At 40.4% G+C, this 23417-nt stretch overlaps 1 protein-coding gene and 1 non-coding gene across 3 annotated transcripts in view; both read right to left on the bottom strand.

Moving 5' to 3' along the window:
- Positions 1-23417, bottom strand: part of LOC134641000 (F-BAR and double SH3 domains protein 2-like) — a 65566-nt gene that overhangs the window by 25328 nt on the left and 16821 nt on the right. The window contains exons 3-11 of one of the 2 annotated variants that reach the window (XM_063493155.1): positions 22086-22131; positions 11914-11993; positions 11326-11470; positions 11051-11184; positions 8141-8195; positions 7892-8020; positions 3349-3471; positions 1706-1801; positions 508-582 (exon numbers count right to left, since the gene is read on the bottom strand). In XM_063493155.1, the coding sequence (XP_063349225.1) occupies positions 508-582; positions 1706-1801; positions 3349-3471; positions 7892-8020; positions 8141-8195; positions 11051-11184; positions 11326-11470; positions 11914-11993; positions 22086-22131 (883 nt within the window). The remainder of the gene's footprint in view (positions 1-507; positions 583-1705; positions 1802-3348; positions 3472-7891; positions 8021-8140; positions 8196-11050; positions 11185-11325; positions 11471-11913; positions 11994-22085; positions 22132-23417) is intronic. The other variant, XM_063493156.1, reaches the window with a different exon arrangement.
- trnat-agu (transfer RNA threonine (anticodon AGU)) lies at positions 23029-23102 on the bottom strand. Its single transcript has one exon. It is a non-coding gene; the product is annotated as a tRNA-Thr (tRNA).

The raw sequence follows: 23417 nt of genomic DNA, 5'->3' as shown, positions 1-23417 counted from the left end.
TATATGAACTGTTAGTGTGGGCAATATTTTCTTGGCACACTCAGTACCAGCTGATCATTGTTTGAATTCCTCAGTCTAACTGTGTATTGTTGCTTCCAGCAGGATAATGCACCATGTCACAAAGCTCAAATAATATCAAACTTGTTTCTTGAACAGAACTGGTGAGTTCTCTGTACTCAAATGGACTCCACAGTCACCAGATCGCAATCCAATAGAGCACTTGATGTGGTGAAACAGGAGATTCATTATCCAGTACTAGCAAGGTATAACTAATAAAGTAGCCTGTGAGTGTATGAGGTTTCAGATTTTTCCAGTGCCATGCTGAAACATCAATCACAGCCTGAGGCGTTAAGAGTTAAACTGCATTATTACGCTTTGTTTTGCTCATGGCCGACTAAAAGCTTCTTACAGTAAATGATGCAGGCAGTATAAACAGAATGTATGAATGAAGCCGATAAGCCATGGTCTGAGAAGTATGATAGGAATGCTGACAACAGTTAAGACTACCTGTGCCAGGGTCATTCTCATGGCACTGACGGGCGACGGCTCAATGTCCACCAACTGCTGCACCGAGCTCAGAGTCTGGCACACACGCACACACACACACACACACACATAGACATCCAGGCATCCGCAGACCCACACACCCAAAGAGCAGCAGTGCAAGCACACAGACAGACAAACACAAGGAGCGATTAGTGGAAAAAAAGTTTAGGGAAAAATTGTTAGCAAAGCTTGAACAGGAACAGGAAGACACAAAGAAGGAAGAGAACATTGTTACAGAGAAAACTGTTAGAACACTTGAAACAAGGCAAAAGATCAGAGGCAAGGAGAAACTGGCAGAACCCAGAGAGAGAGAAAGAGAAATGTAGAGAAAGGAGAGTGCACAATATGACTCAGACACAGGAGAAAAGGATACTACTCTAAAAAGGTATTAGAAACAGTGTCCAGTGAGAGCAATTTCTTTTTTTAGCCAGAAAGACTTAACAAGTCTTCGGAGAGGAGAGGAGACAGCATGATTCCCACTGCTCCATTCCGATCACACAGACCGTGATCATTTGACAACAATTTTAAATATTTGTAGCATTCAGCAACCAATTGAATTTAAATGATTAAATTAGCTTGTGTAAATGACAAAAAAAAATCCCAGGCTAGAAAGATACGCTCCCAACGGACACGCAACATCTGAACACAGAGCCGATTCATGCATCTTTCACGTTGTCAGCAGACATTAGTTAACTGGGCAACTCCATCTGAAACTGTTAACATAAAGAAATCCCCAAAGTCTGGGAACAAAAGGCCCAAAGATATCTCAAGAGAAAAAAAGGCGATCACAGCTTTGGCTCACGGATTTTTAACTTGGCAGGTCTCTCAGCCCCAGATGTTTTAATGTGACTCTCTAAATCATAAGAATTGCGGTAAATGAATTCTGTTTCATCACTCAACTTAAGGATTTAAGCAACATTTTATACACATAAGATATTAGAGAGGACAGAAAACACAGGATGAAAGAAAAGCCCACATGGCTGGCTGCTGTCTGTGTGTGGGAGTTTGTGCGTATGTGTGTATGTATGTGTGTGTGTGAGTCAGCAAGTGAAGTGGAGTGACAGTCCTGCTGTGAACAGGTTTATGTACAAACAATCTAAGTACTAGTGATATTTGAGTATTAATCCAGGAGATCTGTGTGTAGCTGTGTGAGCCTCACCGTGTCACATTCACTGGGCTGGAACTGGAAGTCGTGCGCTTTGTGAAACACCGGATTCTCTTGCATGAACAACTGCTGGTTGTACTCCTGCATTATCTGAAAGAAAGAGAGAAGGAGATCTTTAATCCAGTACATTTTGCATGCAAGTTTGGTGCTGTGTAAACCCGACAATACAAGAGTCTGCCGAACCTCATGTGTGACGAGGCTTCTGCTCCCTTCGAGGATGCAAACGACAATTTTTTTTCCACTGCCACATCTGAAGCCCACAGTGGGTGAGTGTTTCATATTCATGCATACATTTGTGGGTTCATATTTTGACTTTAGAGGGATTAATTTTTCAGTCCAAGAGGAATATGGTTCAGAAGTTAAGTCGAGTTTTTGAAGACATAACATTCAAACCAAAGCCAGTGTGAGTGTAGCTTAGGATGAGACCCGAAACCAGTGAGAAACTGTCCCACACAGGAAGCAGCTAGAAGCGATGTGGTGAGCAAACAGTCCTGAAATACAGTGACATTCAGTAAAATGGCAACATGCAAAATAACCCCAGATAATGCGTTCAGGTCCTGAAGTTAACCTTTCTCAACTAAACCGGCTAAAAGTGAGAGCACAGGATACCGTTGACTGACAAAGATAAGGATAGTAAATACCAAGAACTACTTACCAAGGACACCAAAACCTGCAGACAACCAACAAAGTGAAGGTGCAATGAGCAAAATGCTTCCTGTGTGGATCCCCCTTAAGGCCTGGGGTTCACAAACAACCTTTATCTGTGCTTGTTAGCTAGCTCGGTGAACAGCTAGCACCCATGTAGTGAGCCAAACAGAATGATGCTGCCTTCCACCTGTCATTTTGTGAACTTAACCAGGTATCTGCTGCGAGAATGCAGAAAACATGAAGCTTCGCTGGCTATGTTTACTAAAAACAGGCCGAATGGCTAAATTTGGTGCCACTAAAGCCATGGATGAATAGTGCATGAGTAACTGCTCTAACCTGCTCATGTGGGCTCTGAAATAACAAGTAAGAGGTCCAGAAGCTATCATGCACAGGTGAGATAAGCACACTGTTGCTGAAACATGTGACAAGGTTTAAGTGACAGTATATTGACAATATACAGGCCACTTTAATTTGCCTGTGAGTACATGCTGCGTTAATCAAAAACAGTCACCGTGTTGTGTCTTTCTTGCACTGTTAAAGTAGAATAGAAACCTCATCATGCCACACAAAAGGTACACACAGCTGCTCCCTTATTCACACAGGGTCACAACAGAAGGTAGCTCTATCTTTAATTTGACAGATTTTTACACCAGATTTCCTTCCTGACACAACCCCAAAGGGATTCGTGCCTACTTCTGCAACAGAACTGAAGATCTGCTTGTGAGGTGGCTGTGTAAACCACTAAACTATAGACAGACACAAAGAAATTAAAGAAGTAAAATAAAAAAATATGCACACGGAAAGAAAAAAACTGCTGAATGTCAAAACACTTTCAGTGGGTTCCATAGAAATATCTTACCACAGATTCAAAGAAAAAATAGAACTTCATAATTACAGATGAAATGAAAAAGTTGCTCTGATCATTTCACAAATAAACCCTGATAGCTTGGTTTCAGGGTCACAGCATATTTTTGTATTGTCTGACTCACCCTGGTGGATTTGTCCAAAAGGAACTGGTAAGTGTTGTGTGTAGCCTGGGAGGCCTCAAGCTCAGTGCGACAAAGTGCCACCAGGTAGTCTTTGACGTGCTCATAGATTCTGCCGTCCAAGGCCTAGAAGACAGACAGAGAAAGAGAGGAACCAGGGGTTACACTGAAGCATGGATGAATTCAATGTAATTCCACAATCCTTAATAATAAAGCAGAGAGGACAAGGGAATCAGGAGGAGACACTAAGAAATAGACAAAAAGAACAGAATGTGAATAAGCGTCGCTAGTTTGTCGTAAACTCAAATTAAATCTTGTGTTTAGATATCCATAAATGTACTGTGATTTTGTTACATAATCTACTAATGCACGTCTATGTTTAAAAAATCATATTTGAGGTCCATAGTCCAGCGATTACACTATAACTGATTGACAGCTCCCTTGCTTTTGTGTTATTTTTGTTGCATTTGTTGGGTGGGACAATTTCCTCTGTTAATGATTGTTTCTGTTATTGCATAAGCTACTATGTAGCAGGACTAAATCAACTGAAACTTCTTGTGTGGAAGGTAATTTCAAGCTTTATTTTATGTTAAATGTCACTAGAACACACCCCAAAACATGCAAAATACATACAGGAAATAAAGTCAAATTGAACAGAAATAGAGTTCAGCATAGCAAAGCACACTTCTGTTACAAACAAACACGCCTCACTCACATCGCCGCCTCCCATGACGTACTGTATATTAGAACTTTAAATGCAGTATATGGCATGTTTCCATGGGCCATTAAAAATGATTTTATGAATAACACTAAACTAAAAAAGGAAGAGGTGAAAAAGTGAAGAGAAAGATGGTGAGAAAAATATAAAGAGGTGAGAGGGAGGGAACGAAGTCACAGGAAGGCCCAAAACCACGCAGATGTTTTTATTTAACAGCTGTTAACATTAGCGTTTCTGATGCACGGATATAAAGACATTTTAATGAAGTATGCAGTCCAAGTGAACAGCCTTTCTATGGGCAGCCGGGATACTGCTGCCAAGCTGTAGGCAACGCTGCCAAACAGACAGAGAGCGGGGCTAACGGAGGGGAGGAGGAGAGGAAGAAGAGGGGAAGGGAGAGCATTTTGAAAAGGTATAAAAGGTATTAGTGGGTGAGAGCAAAAAAGAGAGACTAACTGAAAAAAATGTGTTTATGGGACACGAGTGTGTGTGTGTGTGAGTGAGTATGTGAGTGTGTTCTTTGGATGGTGTTCTCACAGCTGCAGAGGAAGGTGAAGGGGTTCAGATTCCAATTCAACAAAACACAGAGAAGGCAGACACACACACACACACACACACACACACACACAGACATCAGTGATCAAATGCTCAGAGACACACACATACACGCACTCCTCTGGCCAAAGTGCCAAAGTCTCAGAAACGTGCACACACTATTCTAACCAGCGGATCATTTAGGCCAAGTCTGCAGCCTCCAGCTAACACCTACGTCTGTCTCCTTCTTATACAGACAAACACATTTAAAAAAACAACATAAAACCCACAACCCACAGCATTCACACACAACACAGCCTCAAAAACAATGGGATATTGACAAGGACATTATGTCATTAAGGGTGGGTTGCTGGCTGACTTCTCTCTAAATGTTCCCTCATCATTCTGGTCATTTCCTCCTCCCCCTTTCTTCTCTTCCTCCCCTCCTTTTTTCATCCATTTACGGTAGTGTTGAAATGAAGTGAGTCAGCTTCCAGAAAAAGCCCCGTCCGTCCCTATACCATGGCCAGTGGATGTGTGTTTATGTGTGTGTGTCTGTGTTTGGGTTGAATGACTGCATCAGTTGGAACAATAAGGGCAGCACAGGGGAGCAGACGGGGCAGCAGAGGTGCAAGTGTGAGGGTGTGTGGTTGTGCGTGTCAATGTCTAGCCGGCAACTTTAAAGACGGACATTAATAACAGCATATACTGCTGACAGCAGAGGGAGACGTTGAGCAGTCGGTTCTTCCTCTGCCCTTTCACTACAGCTGTCGCATTGACAAGGACGGCAGCGCTCACCTATAAGATTTAAGTTATTACCGCAGCCTCACTACAACTCTCAGTACAGTCAGTATTTATGAAGGGAAGATTTGATCTAAACAAGGCTATCAATTACAAGTCTCCTCACCTATCATCCCCAGAGAAACTATTCTATTATCCTTCAGTCATCTATTTCACACTTAATCATTTTCTTTTCTCAGATGACCTACGAAGGAAGAAAGCCGATTCTTACCACTATAACTCATTTAATCTCAAACATTTCATGGGATAACTACAATATCTGTGGAACATGGAGATGAAAAGGCCCCAAAAGCATACAGCGTTCATGGAAAAGATTTCACGCCTTCCTTGAACTGCAGAGAGAACTCATACATTCACGAGTGCTGATATTTTCAGGTAAACACCACAAATGAATCAGCACAGGAAGGAGAGGGAGGACAGACAGCTTGCTTCCTTCTAGCAATGTCCCTCATTCTCTGTGTGTGTTTTCATGCGCATATTTGTGTATGTGCATATTTCCCTGCAGTCCTGTCCTTCTGTCACAAGAAGCTAAGGATCTATTATTCAGAATGGCCTCGTAGTATAGATGCTCATGCATGCCTAAGGCAGAGCATGCGAGAGTGAGGAGAGAAGACAGAAAAGAAGATGGGAGAAGAAATAAACAAGGACTCAAAAGCCAAGAAACAGAAGAAAAAACAAATAAACTTAAATTTTATTTAATACTATTGAAATCCTGAGTACATACCATTTAACTGATGGTCAGACAAATGAGAAAAACAAGAGCAATAAAGCTGCAGATGTAAAACAGACCAACATGTGTGTCTATAACAGAACTACCATAATCAGTCACGCCTGAGGATTTTTCATGCTGAAGAATTAAGCAATTGTCAATCAGACGTTTTCCAGATAGTACTGTACAGTGGGTCAAAATCTCATTATGCTTTTCTATTTTCATAATTCCACAAATTTTAACAAGACACCCAACACCACTGGCTGAAATGCAGCTTCAAACCATGACAGTGTTACCGATGGCTGTAGACACTCACTGTCGTGCATTTTCCACTCTGGACCACTGATTCTCAGTCCAGTTGTTGTGAAATTTGGTACATCTCAGCTTTTTCTCCCTTCCTAAACAATGTTTGTTGACAGCCAACCTTTCTACTGAGACACTTCTTTTGAGGCTTTAGTGAACAGTAGAGAATAGACCAATTGAAGTGTCAGATGCATCTCTCAGGTCCTGTGTTTGGATTTTTTCACATTTCTTTAAGACATAACTTTCAGATACTGTTCATCTGCTATAGGCAGTTTTTAGGCCGGCCACTTTTTCTTTTGTCCTCCACTTGTTCAGTTTCCTCAAACTGTTTCAATGCACACTGCACACCATGCTGAGATATGCCAAGTTTTCATCTAATAGATCTCTGGAAATCACTTGTTAGAGCAAAAATGAACAAATGATGTTTTGTAACACACTACTAGTAACAAATTGCTTAAAAATTGTAAAAATTGGTTTCTTTTCATCCCTTGAGTTAGGTGCTGTTTTATGCTTGAATGTTTCATGAAAATGGTCAAGTAAAAGTAATGGACTGAAAATGAGTGAAAAAGCAGCCAGAGAAACTTGAAAAAGACCTTCAGACATCCTGGAGAACTACTGCTCGAGACCACTTTAAAAATTCCAAGAAATTCTGGCTCTTTGGAAGTAAAATATAAGGAAACATATGATGTTTCGAGATTTTTACTTTATGTGTCGTATCTGTGAGCATGTTAGCCCATGTTTGTACAACAGAGTAGCTAGGCTGTAAGTGAATTACAGACTGGGATTTTTGTGTGTGTACTTTCATACAGATCATAATTAAAGCAGTATCACAATTGAAACAGCTCAGCAAGATAATATTGTGTCCAATTAAGACTGGACTAACCACCTTTTGTATTCAATCATCTTAGCAGTTTAAAATAAAAGACCAAAGACAAAAGAATGCCTTTTTTGTTATTCCACTAGCTGAAAATGATAATTTCCTGCCCACCAATGATTTGGTTAAAGTTGACATTAGCATGGCTCACTTTTCTTCACATAAGCCCCTTTCAAATCGTAAATCCGCACAACGCTGCGACTTTCTTTGAAGACTCAAAACTGTGAAATCAACACTTTTTCGTGTGTGATATTTCCCTACCAGCTATTTCACTGACAGTGAATGAGAGTCTGACTTTGTGGACTCATGAAAGGAACACATTTTCCCAAAACGGAACTTAAATTCAAAGCTCCCCAATTTATATTGGGAAACCAGAAAAATGCCTCCTCATTCCCGTACAAAAAAAAAAAAAAAAAAAATCCCTCCGGATATTATCCAAGGGAGGCTCTTAAGTCAGTACTTGATCTAGTAAAGCAAAATATTGCAATAGCATTAAAATCTCGAGTCTTATGCTTTTTTGTTTTTACAAATTTAATGTTGGCTTTGTGTTTTCACTTTCACACCACTTACCTCATTCATTTCCTTTCTTTCATCTTTCTATATTTACCTGTATGCAGTGCAGCAGATCTGTATGGTAGTAGCGATCGTGGTGAGCATTGGCAGCAGCTAGCGTTAACAAGTAGTCATTCCTGGCCTGTGTCGCCTTTGAGTTACAGTCACTTCTTTTTGCTTTCAACTTCAAAAAACAGACGGAAAAAATGTATATAGTGTTACTACTTGTTTTTAAATAATTGTTCAAAGTAATACATCTGAAAGCCCTGCCTAAACAAGCCGCTGTTATGTTTCAGGTTCTTACCTTTACACTTGCTTTCTGTAAACTAATTCTTGACTGAAAAAGACCCAGTTTAGACCTGAAAAAGACAAAAAACAAAACATTAATAAGTATCTAATTTTATTTTATTTTTTTTAAACAGTGCAAACTTGCACATTTTTTTGTGTTTACATTTTTAAATTTAACATGTCAAGTAAAAGACGACAGAAGGGAAGATCCAAGGATTTCTACCACATCTCCATCCTCTGATTCGGACCAGACTTCATAGACGAACCCTGGCCTGAGCAGAGCGAGACTTGACAGTGATGAATGTGAGCCTGATCCAGACACTCATTTATATCAATGACAGAGAGAGCCTGTCTCCTCCCGGCATGTGTATCCGTGCGCATGAGCACAAAAACATTAAAAAAAGCATGTTTATTTCGATTAAATCTAACACTCGCCGATGCAAATGCTTCAGTGTGTAATTTTCTCTGCCAGTTCCCCGCGCGCGAGAGTACCTGTAAAATGCTTCTACTTAAGTCCTACTTTACACCCCGAGTGCTGTTAAAAATAACATTCACACCAATTTCTTCCTGTGTGTTCCTTGTGCCTCGCCATTTTTATCCTCTCAAACACACACGCATGTGCATACTCTCCAACAATGGCACACAGGCGATACAGTTATTTCCGTCGCTGCTACTTTCTACTGAGCGATAGAGAACAGAAAAGAGTAGATTGGCCAATCGATGTGAGCGCAAACCAAGGGCTGAGAATTCAATGAAGTGAAAATGTCACCATAGCTACTGCTACCAAGGGATGGGAGGAAAACAACACTCATCAGCTCCAGATCAAACTCTGGAACTAATTGTGAGACTGCAAAGCTTCAAGAGTTGAATTCTTAGAGCAGAAACAGGTCAGGTGGCTGTTCAATCAGAAAGCCTCTTAAGCTTGGAAGGTAATAAAAAAGTAAAGGACAGACACCAGGGTTACAGGAAAAAAAGTGCTTTCAATCAACATCAACATTACCCTCTATATATCTGCTGGAACTATGCTTCAAATTAATTAATAATATCAAATTAACATCATTCAGATGTGGTTAGCTGATTCATCAAAACTAAAGTCAGTCAATGTTTCCACACTATTCTTTACTGTTCCTCTCTTGTTGTTTTCATGTCTTTTCATCTGTATTTCTTCTCTCTCTTTCAAACACCTGTGTATGTTTATGACTGATTGCTTCTTTCATCCTCGATGACAATGTTTTTCCCTTTCTTTATCTCTCTCTCTCTCCAAACAGAAACACACACATTCTCCTTATGAGGTTAACCAGCTTCACTCTCTTGATTGCATTCTCCCTCACCATGGAGACCATCTGTTCAGTCACACCATTTTTATATATTTACCAAGAAGTGTGGTAAATTAAAGAAAAATCCAACATAAAGTTTCTAAGTAAGACAAGTGTAGGGAGACAGGATTTACCACCAGTAGACTTTGGGTGTGACTTGATATTTAGGAGGACTCTTCTCTCATTTTGGTGTTGTGATACACGGTTGTGTAAAGCGTTCTCTTGAGCTTTATTCACACAGGCCTAAACATCATTCAGTGACCCACAGGCAGTAAATAGGTGAAATGGGTCTCAAAGAGGTATACAGTGCTACACCGAAAATCTTGCAATGTCTTTGGTTGCCATCAGTTTGCTGCAGTCACCTGTAGGTTGCACAGAAATGAACTAAAGCTAAAAAGTGTGGCACAATCTACGCTATATTGCTAAAAGTATTCCCTCACTCACCCAAATCAATGAATTCAGGTGTTCCAGTTACTTCCATGGCCACAGGTGTATAATATCAAGCATCTAGGCATGCAGACTGCTTCTACTAATATTTGTGAACGAATGAGTCGCTCTCAGGAGCTCAGTGAATTCCAGAGTGGTACCGTGATAGGACACAACCTGTGCAGTAAGCCTAGCACTGAAATTTCCTCGCTACTACATATTCCACAGTAAACTGTTAGTGGTATTATAACAAAGTGGAAGCGACTGGAAATGACAGCAACTGAGCCATGAAGTGATGAACCCTTCCTGTTCCAACATGACTGCGCACCAGTGCACAAAGCAAGGTCCATAAAGACATGGATGAGTGAGTTTGGTGTGGAAGAACTTGAATGGCCTGCACAGAGTCCTCATCTCAACTCGCCAGAACAACTTTAGGATGAATTATGAGTGGAGACTGCGGGCCAGCCCTTCTCATCCAACATCAGTTTCTGACCTCATAAATGTGCTTCTGGAAGATTGGATAAAGGTTCCCATAAACACACTCTTAAACCTTGTGGAAAGCCTTCCCAGAAGAGCTGAAGCTGTTATAAATGCAGAGGGTGGGCCGACATCATATTAAACCCTATGGGTTAAGAATGGGATGTCACTCCAGTTCATATGCATATGAAGGCAGAGGAGTGAATACTTTTGGCAATATACTGTATGAATGTTTTCTTTATATAATTGTAGGGTCTTTACCTTACAATATAAAGCACCTTGAGGCAACTGTTGCTGTGATTTGGTGCTAGATAAATACAACTGAATTGAACTGAATGGTAACCATCAAAGTAATAGTCGGTTGAAATCTGTTGTTCACATCAATAAGATGAATTGACAAATCAGTGTCTTCAATACAAACAAAACACAACCCTCAAGCAATCAAAGCAATCACAAAGAGGTTTTTGGTGCAGCATCCTCTTTGCAACCGATTTCATCTAAATCTGGTAACTGCACCGCTCAAAATCAAAGACAATAAAAAATTAGAACAGCTTTGTATTGATTTGCAAGTGGACCCAACTTGTGCCAGGCAAGTATGTGCCCTCCACAGCATAACAGGGACACCAGATCCCCTCACTAAAACTGACTTGGCAACTACCTGAAAAGCCCTACACACACACACATGCACAGTGCTGCGGCAGACTTACTTTGCCTCGATGTCGGCCTTCTCTCGTATAGCGTGGGCAACCTGCTCGCAGTCGTAGTATTTTTTCTTAGCTTTGGCCAACTCCTTCACTGACTCCTGCAGCTCTGCTTGAATGCCGCTCAGCTGATCTATTGTCTGTGAAAAGGGAAAAAGACAACAGGCATATGTTTGAAGAACAAGCAGAACAACATGAAGTTAACTCTGAGCAAGCACATTGGAAAGATGCAGCAGCGACAGAGAACAAATACTGCTTCAGGAAAAAAATGACCAACTCACCTTTTTAAGCTGCTGCTCCTTGTACAGTCTAACAGTCTTAGCGGGCTCTGATACTTGACTCTTGTAATTGTCACATACATTGAGCCTGGACTGGCTCACCTGGACTGTACCTTCTAAATAGGACCTCCACACTGCATACACATTCCTAGTAGGAGAGAAAAAGCACTGAATGCTGGAAAGTTTCTGCAGCTGGATTATTTATTTAATCCAATATCCATTTGCTTGGATATTGGACACGTTTTTTAAAATGTGGGTTTTAAAAAAACTGTGTGAGCAGGGAACCACAAGGGGAGAAAATTTGTGTCGCGATGCATTATTTCTGTTTGTCACACTAACTTAGATCCAACTTGAAGTCTTCTATTTCAGTGCCTCTGTTACAGTAAATAATGACTCATAACTGTGCTGTAGACCATGACGATTTTTTTCTAGAATATTGAACGACTCCAGCACAGTATAATTTCAGCCTTCATGTGAGCACTGCAGCTGAAATAAATTTGTAGATGATGCAAGAAGACAAAGTAGCTTCCAGCTCCTAATTTTATGTAATATGTGCATTTTTCTGTGTCATATGCACACACACAAACCTACCTATAGTCTGTTCTCTGGTCATCAGGGTTGATTCCAGGCCAGTCTCTCTTTAGGTACTGACTCGCTAACTTCTGCAGAGCCTGAAAGCACAAGAGCACAAAAATGAGGAGCTGGGAACAATTAAGGACCATCTAGCTCCTATTGTCTGATTAATGAATCCCTGCCAAATCCCCGGAGAAGATGCTTTTGATGTTATTGGAAACATGCAGACTGTTAGAATAAAATGAATTACAATCGGAGCAAGTTTGTGAACTGCACTGAGTCAGCTCACTTGCACCCAGTCATTCAGATGAGAGAAAGTGTCTAATATTTGGAATTCATAGCGAAAAAAATACATTCAAATCTGCAGCTTGACAGAAAATGCATTCACTGTTATCATTATGCAAGAAAAAGGAACGTATGGTGAAGATGGGCGGTTGGATTTTAATTTCTGTACAGTGGATGTTTCACAGTTTATTTTGGGTATCAGTGCACAAAACAATAGACCAGCTTTGTGTCAGTAAATCCGAGTCAGTTCCCGAGAAACCCGAGGGCTGCAAGAAAGGGTAACCTACATCTTCCAGACTGGGTCACTGTGTCAGTAGCAGTGACTCACAAACGCTCTGTCCTCGTGTCCCTGTGTTTACGTACGTAGGGATGGGTAGCCTTAATAAAAGAATCCCTACTAAAATCCAGTCAAGACAGTTTGAGTTTCAAGGTAAATACTCCATTCCTCAAAGCCACCTTCTTCCCTTTATCTTTTTTATCAAGCTTTCAGATCTGCATGTAAATCTGATATCATTCCTCTTTACAAATCTCCTCCTTGTTATCCTAAATCACCAACACTTCCCTCTCTCTCCATGCTTCAACCTTCATCACTTACATTATGATTCTCAAAGGCCTATTTTTAAATCTAACTATTGCCCCCCCTCCATGCCTCCCCTTACACCCAATTGCATTTACACATATACACATCCCTTCTGTGCTCTTTTTTTCTAATACCATGCTATTGAGCTCTCTTTTACTTTTGTCTCTCCCATTATAACATACTCAACAGAATTACCTTGTATCTCTCTTTCTCATCTTGCTTTTTTTTCACCTTTCACAGATGGTGACTGAGGCCATCAAAGAACAGTTCTTTCTCTAGTTCCCTGGACCAGATATTTGTTTCCCTCCAGCTGACACACAAGCTTGTGTCCTGGGGGAGACTGTGGCCTAGTGACCCCTGGCATCCACTGTCTAAAAACCTCATAAAGAAAGGGAGAATAACTCTTTTATGAAGACAAAAGAAAAAAACAGCATTATCTCCTAAATGTCTCAACTGGAGTGAACTAAGCATGTTTTGTAGTATTTTACATGACCTGCAGTGAGTAGATTAATAAAGAGAGTCCAGGTTTAGTTTTATTATCTATTTGTGCCTTTATTTTGCACAAATAAAGGAAGGATAAAGAAACAGCAAAAACAAAATAAACAAATGGGCAAGATTACTGGCATCAGCAACCTCGTGTCATGAACACATAAAGATCAAGAACAGTCATCCTCGCTCTCTTTTTCTCACTCTTACCAACAGGCTGGAGTGGATCTGGATGGCACTTTTACTTTGAAGCCAACATTCTCCATTTCTGGTTTGTGTTGCACTTTTCACAGTTTCACTGTGGCAAGTAGTTTGCAAGTATTTGCAGATAAGTCAACACCTTCATGCAAACTATGGACAAGCTTGGGAATCTGCTAACTACTAATTGCAATTAGGTTTTTGGTTCAGCCTAATTGCCTTTTGCAACAGATTTCACACTAGTGACGGCAACCTCCAGAAACCAGTCCCCAACTGGTTACCAGGAAGTCACTTACCAGTCTCTAGGCCTTCGTGGTTAAGGCTTTAGCAATTGATTTCACACCGACGATTACCAGAACCCTTCACAGCTGGTCAGGTAATATTCATTTTCACATAGCAACCGGTGGTCACCGACTGCTGCCTGAGGCCTCAAAGAAATCCCTCTGAACACTAAACTGCTCAAACAGTCTGATTAGACACTCATCTGCAGAACTTTCCAATACCAACAAACTAGCATTCACGCCCACTTCACATGAGGATTATCCATCTGTCCAGCGCAGTGAAGACAGGCTGCATTTGAACCTCTCTTCCTTTTTCATTCTTGTAACACTTCCTTTTTCATTCTTGTATGATCTCTTGTTACAGTATCACATCTCTCTGCTACTGCAGCTAGCTCTTAATCCACTCCACACTGAGGCCACCCATATGGAAAAGTAACAGAGAGAAACATTGTACTACCAGATGGGATTCTAAATATTTTTTTAAAAAAATTGTTTGTATTTCTTTTCCATATGTGCATTCATAACAACTTTAAGAGCTCCTGATTTCTGACTTGATCTGTGGTCTGTTCCTAGTGAAGAAATTCTTTGCACTGCACTGTAACAGCTAGGAGATAGAGGATGTTATGCCATAGAACCCTCAATAAAGCTATTAAACTACATTTTGACCTCCAGCTGTCTTCAGAATGAAGACAACCCATCACTTAGGTAAGAACAGGACATTCTTACATTCAATATGAACCTGTGAGCAAATTCACACTTAAACTAATCTGAACTTACCCTTTATTTAAAGGTGAGAGTGCCTTTGAAAGCAAGCCAAAACATAAAGTAGCAGGAGTAGCCATTTCACTATTAGACATTGACCACCTGCACATCCTTGCTCCAAACCTTTTTTTTTATGCCAGCACACAACTTGGAGCCTCTTAGATCGGCCTACAGAGCTGTTATCAGAGTAAGAGCAATGACTGAATGGTGAGAAGGACACTGACTGATACATTTTACCTAAGGTGCTCTTGGCCTATTAGGAGGATGCTCTTCAGTTACTCCTGGCTCATCTTTTTATTCCAACTGCTCTTGCTACAGCCTCTCTTCCCCCCCCCCCTTCCTCTCTATTTTCATGCAGTATGCTTTGTTCCTTTCCATTTTTTCTCATTCTCTCTCTCTCACTCTCTCCAGCTTCCTTATATTCATTTTCTACAGGACATCTCATCCCTCCATCCTCTTTTCTCTGCTGTCATCACCTGACAACCACCTGAACAGCATGTTGCCATAGCAACTCCTCTGCCCTCCCTGTGTGGTCTTGGTGAGGTAGAACTGCTCCTTTTAGTAGTGTGTCTTTATGTGTGTGTGCCTTATTCACACACACACACACACACACACACACACACACACACACACACACACACACACACACACACATAAACATACATATATCCTGTTTTTGTGATCAGAGTGGCAAAACAGGGTACCCAGACTGGAGGATATCCTGTGTGTGTGAGTGTATGTGTGTGTGTGTGTGTGTGTGTGTGTGTGTGTGTGTGTGTGTGTGTGTGTGTCTGAGAGAGAGTAACAAATCGTTGAGAAACAAAGGAAAATTGAAGGAAGAAGGAGAAAGGCTAAGTTCTGCGTATTTTAGGCATATGATTAGGCCTCGCTAACATCCAGTAATTACACTTTTTATTATAAACCCCATGTAGGGCATGTGAAAAGGTGAAGGACTCACCCAACTGGACATTAAACTCTATTTAACCAGCCAGCTCGTGTGATGTTCAGGTGCAGCGATTTGTGCCGGTGTGAGAAAAGAGCAGATAACAGCCACAGCTAGCGAGAGGTCGCCCTGCGATACGTATCCTGAAAGCTCTACTCATCCAGCACCTAAATCAAACACAGCTCTTCCTGTACCCAGAATGCAGCTGACGCATGATCACCTGCCCTGGGCTACACAGAACTACCACACAGGCTGTATTGTTAGGGTCAGATTATTTGCAACTGTTTGAAGTTTGACAGTCGCCTGTGTTACTTTGACAAGAAGTAAGACAATACACCAATAGCCTTGCAGGACTGATCAATTATTTTTGATAAGTGTGTTTTGAGAACACTCCTGTTTTTAGAGCTGTAGACTAGTGCTGTGCTATATTTATTTACTTAGTATCGATCTGATACCAAGTAAATACTGTACCAGTATTGCTGAGTTTAAACTCTGCATGAGTTTGTAAATCACAGCTTAAAACACAAGGCTTTGAATGCAAACACATACGAATTAGCATATTTCAATATGTTTGGGCTAGTAATCATTTTATTAAACAATGCACATCCTGCTACATCTCTCTCTCATCTCTAGAGAAAAATGATATCATGATGATAACTGGTCTTTTTTTCTTCCTCAATCCCATTATCTTTATCACTCAATAGCTCTTGTGGTGAATGACTGATTGTTAAAGTTTTATTTGGTGAAGAGTGTCTGGAAATCAGATGAATATGAGCTCTGAGTCTGCTGTTATCATTTCAGAGTAAAATGAGGATGTTAAAATGATTCCATATGCTGCAAAAACAAGCATCACAAACTAGCTTTTTATGATGTTTGTCTAATAATAATGCTAGCAGGTAGCATGCACCCCATACTCTGACATATTTAGCTGACTCATAATAGCGTGAATTCCCCCCGAACCACCACACCCTCCCTCCCAACAATGTCCAGAGTGGCTGTGTGAAAGAGGTACTGATTACAGGACAAAGTGTGATGACACAACCGTTACTCACTGGTAGGAATGATGACTGTACTTTATCTGAAATATTCACGGTCGCACCCAAAATTTGTCCGGAGGGCTTTAAACTCTCAGAAATAACTCATGATTACGCTTGAGCGACTGCGGAAAGAGGAAGTGATGTCACCCAGTAAGAGCAGATGTTAAAGTTATAATCTATAAGTGACTACCAGTTTCTATGCTTCACTCATCCCTTCACAATTTCTTTGTTTAGTTTATTACTCTTCTGTCGGCTGCAGTCCTGCTAAACACAATTGACCTTGATACTTCTGCCCTGTGTTTACTCCCTCTGTTCCTCTCACTTGTTTTCTCCTGTTTGCGTCTCTCTCACTTTTGCCCATTCTCTAGCTGCCTTCTCTCCCTCTGTCTCTATCTGATTTCTGCCTGTCTTTGCATCTCTGCCTTTTCAGCCCGCCCTCACTTTCTTAACTACTTCCAAGATCAATATACTTGATTTCCTCTCTCGTCTCATCCAGTCTTCACTCATCTGCCCCCGAAGCTCTCTGTTTCTTGTTTATGTGTGTGCAGGGTTAGCTACAGTAAAGTAAGGGAACAGTGAGTGGAGGCTAAATTGAATAGAAGCACCAAACAGGACAGTGTAAGAATGTGAGAGAACAGGGAGATAAAAGAGAAGCTGTCACTTTCTTCATCGCAGTCTCTCCTTTTTCCTTAGACTTCTATTAACCTTGAAATCAATGCAAATGAAATAGTATAACAATATCTAATATCAGACACATTAGAAATAAATGCATGATTAACAAGACAGCTACAGTATAATGGATGTGTGCATGAGATCCTGTTACATACAGTTCGAAGACTTTGTGAGAGCACTATATAGAGGTGAAACAGTGAAGAAGGAAAAAGAAAAAAGGTGGAAAATAAAATGCAAAAGCACTAGTTTCAGTTTATTTACAATATTCAGATCTGATGTTTACACTGAATCTGGTTCTGCTGCAGGTGCTTGCTCATAGGGGGTCATCTGATTATTAGGGTTTTTTCTGTATTATTGTAGGGTTTTTATCTTACAATATAAAGTGCCTTGAGGCGACTGTTGTTGTGATTTGACGCTGTATGAATAAAACTGAATTGAACCTAAGAACTCATGTATGCTTTTTAATTTTTTATTTTTTATTTTTTAATTATATTTTTTTTTGTCAGAGAACACAACATAAATCAATAATAACCAATAACATTAATGCTGATTTAGCACAAGTAACAGTAAAGCACAGCAGATACAGAGCAGCACAGAAGCCATGCCTTTTTGGGCAGTACAGTGAAGTATGACCCCAGCCTAAAACTATTCCAGTAATGCTGATCGTGGGAGGGAGAATAAGGGACAAACAGCTAACCCTTACATGCTAACCCGCACACTCAGAAAACATGGAGCTTTTGATGGACGGCTGGTAATTGTGGCTGACTCCTGCGCAGAGGGCGGGGGGATGTCTGGTTTGACACATTGAAAGGACAAAGGTTAAACGACAGCATTTTCACTTTCCTTCTCGCTCTGTTGTCCTCCTACATCTCCCAGCTCTCAACTTTTTTCTTTAGCTATTCTGTTAAGGGGTCATGTCCGTTATTCCTCAGGCTGATTGGCTTTATTTTCCTGACTCACCACCAGGGGTCGGCTACCTGAGTGTCTGGCAGAGAGACAGACGAGAGCCAAACCTTACGTGCGTAGTAAAATCCTATTGTGAGAGGAAAAAAGGGGGTGGCTGTGTGGGGTGGGGGGTGTCCTGTTTGCTTATTTGATCTTGAAACAACATCTATTTGCCATTCATCATACATTTATATTAAAAAAAGAAAAAGAAAAAAGAAACAGGACACTCTGACATTCCTCCACAAACACACACCTACAATTAGGAGGGAATCTATTGTCCTACTAAGTCAGGGGGCTGTTGCTAGGCAACCTCTATTTCTAAGGTGAAAAAGACAGCGCTGAGGGAGAATAGTGAGAGACAGGGAAAGCTAGATAGAGGGAGGGATGTAATGAGCGTCTGAAAGCAGGGGGAGGAGGGGTTGACCACAGGAAACGCTCACTTAATCATTCAAACCGCATGCAAATAAAGACACTCATCCTCTAACACACACAAACAAGCACTTTCCTCTTTTCCTTCTCTCTCCTGCCATCCTCAGTCCATGTATATGCATGGTGAGGATACTGGTGCTGCAAAACAAGGGTTGGTTGTATGGACAGCTGCGAGGAGGCGTATCTGTATGTTAATATGTGCTTAAGAGCAAGCCGGGTTATGTACTAGAATGGTTTTTAATAAGCTCTAGGAGGATTTTTTTTTAGCTGAGAACATTTCTCAGTGACTGTATGGATGTGTGTGTGTAAATGTCATGGGAGCTTATGCAGAGCAACATCAAATACAATGGAAATCAGACAGTCTCACAGTCTTGGCTGGAAGCGCTGCTTGGCTTCTTCTTAGACACAACTTAACTAACGCTCAGTATCACAAGTATGCTGACTCAGCCTTCTACTGGGAAATGTATTTTGTTTTTTTCATGTGTCCCAACAAATCAGCAGTACACTACAAAGTGGCTGTCTCGTGGATGAAAATAATTTCATGGTATGTAAGCAGCTCAGCCACGTTTAAAATGACAGTGGTGTGAAAAAAAGCAGCTCTGGAGTGTTTCAATATTACTACTACTGTCAGAAGTTGAGGTAATGCACCTATCAGCTGTTTGCAGGCCACAATTAAAGTACAAAAATAGAAGAAGAAAGCCTCACTGACTACCAGATGTTGGTAAAATGTGTTGTGACGTGAAAAGGAGAAAAATGCTGAGCCAAAAACTACTACAGTCGTACAAAAGTCCAGTGTGGAACACAAGAAATGAAAATGAGGACCAATGCAAACTCTCCTGCACCTAACCACTGTTATGTGAGAGTGGTTGCGGGAGGGTGGGATCATCAAAGAATGATTCCCAATGAATCTGAATGGTGCTTTTGCTTAAAATGTCTATTCCTTCACAATGAGAATCAGTCTCAATGCCGCACCTAATAGTACCTTTAAATAGCACTTCAAAATGTGCCAGGTTTCTTATAAAATTGTCTATTATAATCAAACTATTCATCAAGTGTTACTGAATGAGTACTTTAGTCAAACTGGCTTCAGTAAGAAAAAGAGCTTTGAAAAGACATTTGTGTATAATCTAAAAGACCGGGCATGTCTCAGTTTGGATAAAGGAGTTCTCATATTGAAAGCCAACCTATTAAAGAAGGCAATTGAAGCCATTTTCATGAACAGAGGTGCAAGCGAGACAGCAAATCACCATCAGATTGGACTTCAGGGGGTCTTTAAACTGCCAGTTTTATAGTACAAAGCACTCTGTGACGGGTGACTGCACCCATGTGAAAATCATGCAAACAACTGCTTTCGGTGAATTCACTGCAAGCTGCAAGTGGAGATCACGTATGTTACTGAGTGGATGCCATGCTTAATTACGTGTAGCAACCTTTTTCCGTCTTATAAGAACTGCAGCTTTTTATCAAACAGGAAACAGAAGAGAAAGAATATACAAAAGAAATTGGGGAAATAAACAGCGAAACGCTTGCCAATAACTACACAGGAACAAGGGAAGTGAAACCAAATGTGGCCTGCAGCACATGTGTGAGTTTTTAATCATCTGAAGAATGAATCAAAAAGAAATCTGAAAGGCTCACTTTGGAAAGCTCTTAACTTAAGCAGGCTGCCAATGCAGTATGCACATCCTTTCACTTCTTTTTATATTATTTTGTTTTTTAACTGGGAAATCTTTTAAGTATAAATCTATAGTTTTCACTAGCACAGACCCTCTGCAAACAGTGGCATAGATGTCATTTACTTAAGGTTAGTCAATGCTTATTAGAGTATTAATTAAACTACAATATATAATATATTAAATTACATTTTATTATCTCAATTTATTAGAGATAAAGCCCTGGACGAAAATTAAATTACACATGCAAGGCCTCAACACAGACAGCACAGTACTTCTACTACCAAAGAGGTCAAAATTAGAAAATCAAGATGCAACTGAAGTGAGAGCAAGATAAAAGATCGAAGTAACAATAATTCTTGACAAAGCTGTCACTCATCCACTCCGTCAGCTGGTTGAGGTGCAATATTTGACTCACAGCCCCTGGAACTGCGTTATTATTACTAGAGACGTTCTATGTGCTCAGATAAATGGGACTATTTTAGTTCTGCTCAACTGATCTGCAGCCTTTGACTCCACACATCGTGCCTTTCTAGTTGACAAATTATTGAAAAGGATTTCATCACGCTTATCTGAGAGACACTTCAGAATCCATAACAATAACTAAAAGTCTTCATCAGCTCCTCTGTTCTGCGGGATCCCTCAAAGCTCAATCCTTGGACGAATTATGTTTTCATTGCATACTATATTAATCCTGAATCATCTTGAGAGCATTGCTTACCTGTATTTTTCTGTTAATCCAACAAAAGGCTCTGCTACCTCAGTGAATGTTTCACTGCTATCAGTGATTGGATGTCTTCAAAATTCCTCTGTCCTAGTAAAACTGAGGCTCTTGTGTTCCAGTTCTGCTTCTCTATGGGGACTGGTCTTTACTTTAGCCCTCTCACTAGCAACATCACATCATATGTTCAGAGTCTTGGTGTTATTTTTCTCCATCTTTGGGCTTACAGTCTTGTTTCTTTTATCTAACAAACATCTTGCCCTTATTGCCATCCAGGGAAACTTGGAATTCATTTTAAAACTATTTGTTACATATAAAGCCCTACATTGCAAGTCTCCTGCATATACAGCAACAATGCTGACACCTTATTCCAGCAGTCAGCCTGGCTGGTCTCTAGAGACTGCTCCCTGCTCCTATTTTAAATCTAGAGGCTTCTGTAGCACCTACACTTTGGAACAGCCTTCCCCAGCCCATCAGTTTTGGCTGAATCAGTGGTTTGCTTTAAACTTAGGATGATAAAATGATTTTGGGTTTCTGTACAAACCAAAATTGTGTATGGAAATATGTAAATAACAAACTAATGTAAGACCGTAAACTTGTATGTACCTTATTCTGGGATACGTACACTTATATGTTTTAAAGTGGTGCACTTAAAACCTCCCTGCTTTTACTTTGGTTGCTACCAAGCTGCGCCAGTTGTGAGCTGTAGCAGGGAAACACTCTGGGATTCTGCTTTGTCGCAGTTCTTTCAAGTTTCAAGTGGACACTTTCCATTTTCTAAAGGTGCTTTTGAGAATCTGCTAGCAATTAAAGCAATCACAAGCTGTTTTTTGGTGTAGCACCCCCTTTGTGATCAAGTTTACCCAACGACAGCTAGCAAACTTCCAAAAACCAATCAACAATTGATCAGGTAATACACATTTTTCCAGAGTAACTGGAGTTTGGGAGGGGGTTGCCAACCAGTCTCAAACCCTCTGTGACTGAGAAGTAAGGACATCCTCTTTGAATATCATAGCATTTTTATATTAAAGGATATAGTAAAGGATGACGCGCTGTGAACAATGAATTTGGTCCAGAGGTGATTGAGAAGATGGAGAAGCTGAAGATATTTAAACAGTATATAGTTCTTGTTTTAATGTATGAGTTCCCATATTTAGCGACAGTCCAGCCAGACCTACCTGTGCATAGTCCCGCTCCAGTTGTCCTTTCTTCAGACTATAGCTCCTGCAAAAAGAAAAAATGAAAAAAAGAAATTTACTGAAATGATAAATGAAACAACAGATAGATTCATAATGTATATATCACAACAGATAACATGTAGGAATACAGATAGCAAATAAATCATCATCAAAAGCACCAAGACCTATTGCTTTGTTACACAGGAGGCAGAAAAGACAGACCTGATGTTTATTTTCAGTGACAGTTTGTGTACTGTGTGTTCATTATGATGAGAAAGCACAAATGCTGCAATCCCACTGAGTATGCCAGGGGAGAGCTTGGTGACCACAACATTATGCAAGGATGGAATTACCACTCTCTCTTTATTTCTCAACAGTTCTTTCTAAAAATACCTTCTGAATTTATGACCCACACAAAGCAAAAACTCGTATGACCTTTCCCCTCGCCCTGTTGATGTGAGTCAACAACATCCTGGAAGTGAAGATACAGTGAAAGCTCTTATCACAGCCCAATATTATGCAGAACTAAAAACATAACATTACATATGTGATTACACAAACAGATACATATTTTGGCCATGAATGTGAATGGACAAAGCATCACGTACAGTTGATTGTATCTAAATATTTTTATATATATCTCACTATGCGTGCGTAACATGCATTCTCGAGTTAAATGCATAGTTCATCAGATGTGAGCCCAGCTAACTAACTCAATACCACTTTTAAAGCTTTTTACAAATCTCATCACATTTTTCACTGTGATTTACTTCTTAGAAACTTGCAAGGGGGTTTCTGTGGATGGTTACTGGAGCTGTTAAAAAACAGTTATTACCGCACAATAGCTCCATATTGGAAAAAAGTGTCTTATATTAGTTGGCGCTAATAGCAAAAAGGTCTAGCAGAGTCAAAAAAATATTATTAAACCAAAAAGTGCATCAAAAGGCACTGCTGGGATTCGAACCCAGGATCTCCTGTTTACTAGACAGGCGCTTTAACCAACTAAGCCTCAGCGCCACAATGCCAAAGTTAGTTTAACCTTAACATCGTAGGATGATCTTTTCTAAATCAGGCACTCTGCTTCCCGTACACTTATTAATGATTATGATTGGTCAGTTGCTGCCAATGCCACCCAACCCTGAGAGAGCTCAAGAGAGGCATGGAGGCTAAGCAGGAATGCCATTCAACGTTTTTTTCAAAAGAAGTTCAGGTCAGACCAGAAAAAAGCCATGAATCAATTCTACTAGCACACATTTTTAGCTATTCCAAAGGTTATGACTGAAATGATGATCACATGAATTTTATTTTGCTATTAAAGACTTGTATTAGCAG

This window comes from Pelmatolapia mariae, linkage group LG14 (genome assembly GCF_036321145.2).
Source record: "Pelmatolapia mariae isolate MD_Pm_ZW linkage group LG14, Pm_UMD_F_2, whole genome shotgun sequence".
Lineage (NCBI taxonomy): Eukaryota > Metazoa > Chordata > Actinopteri > Cichliformes > Cichlidae > Pelmatolapia > Pelmatolapia mariae.
The sequence above is the reverse complement of the archived record's forward strand: the minus strand, read 5'-3'. Positions and strand labels throughout refer to the sequence as shown.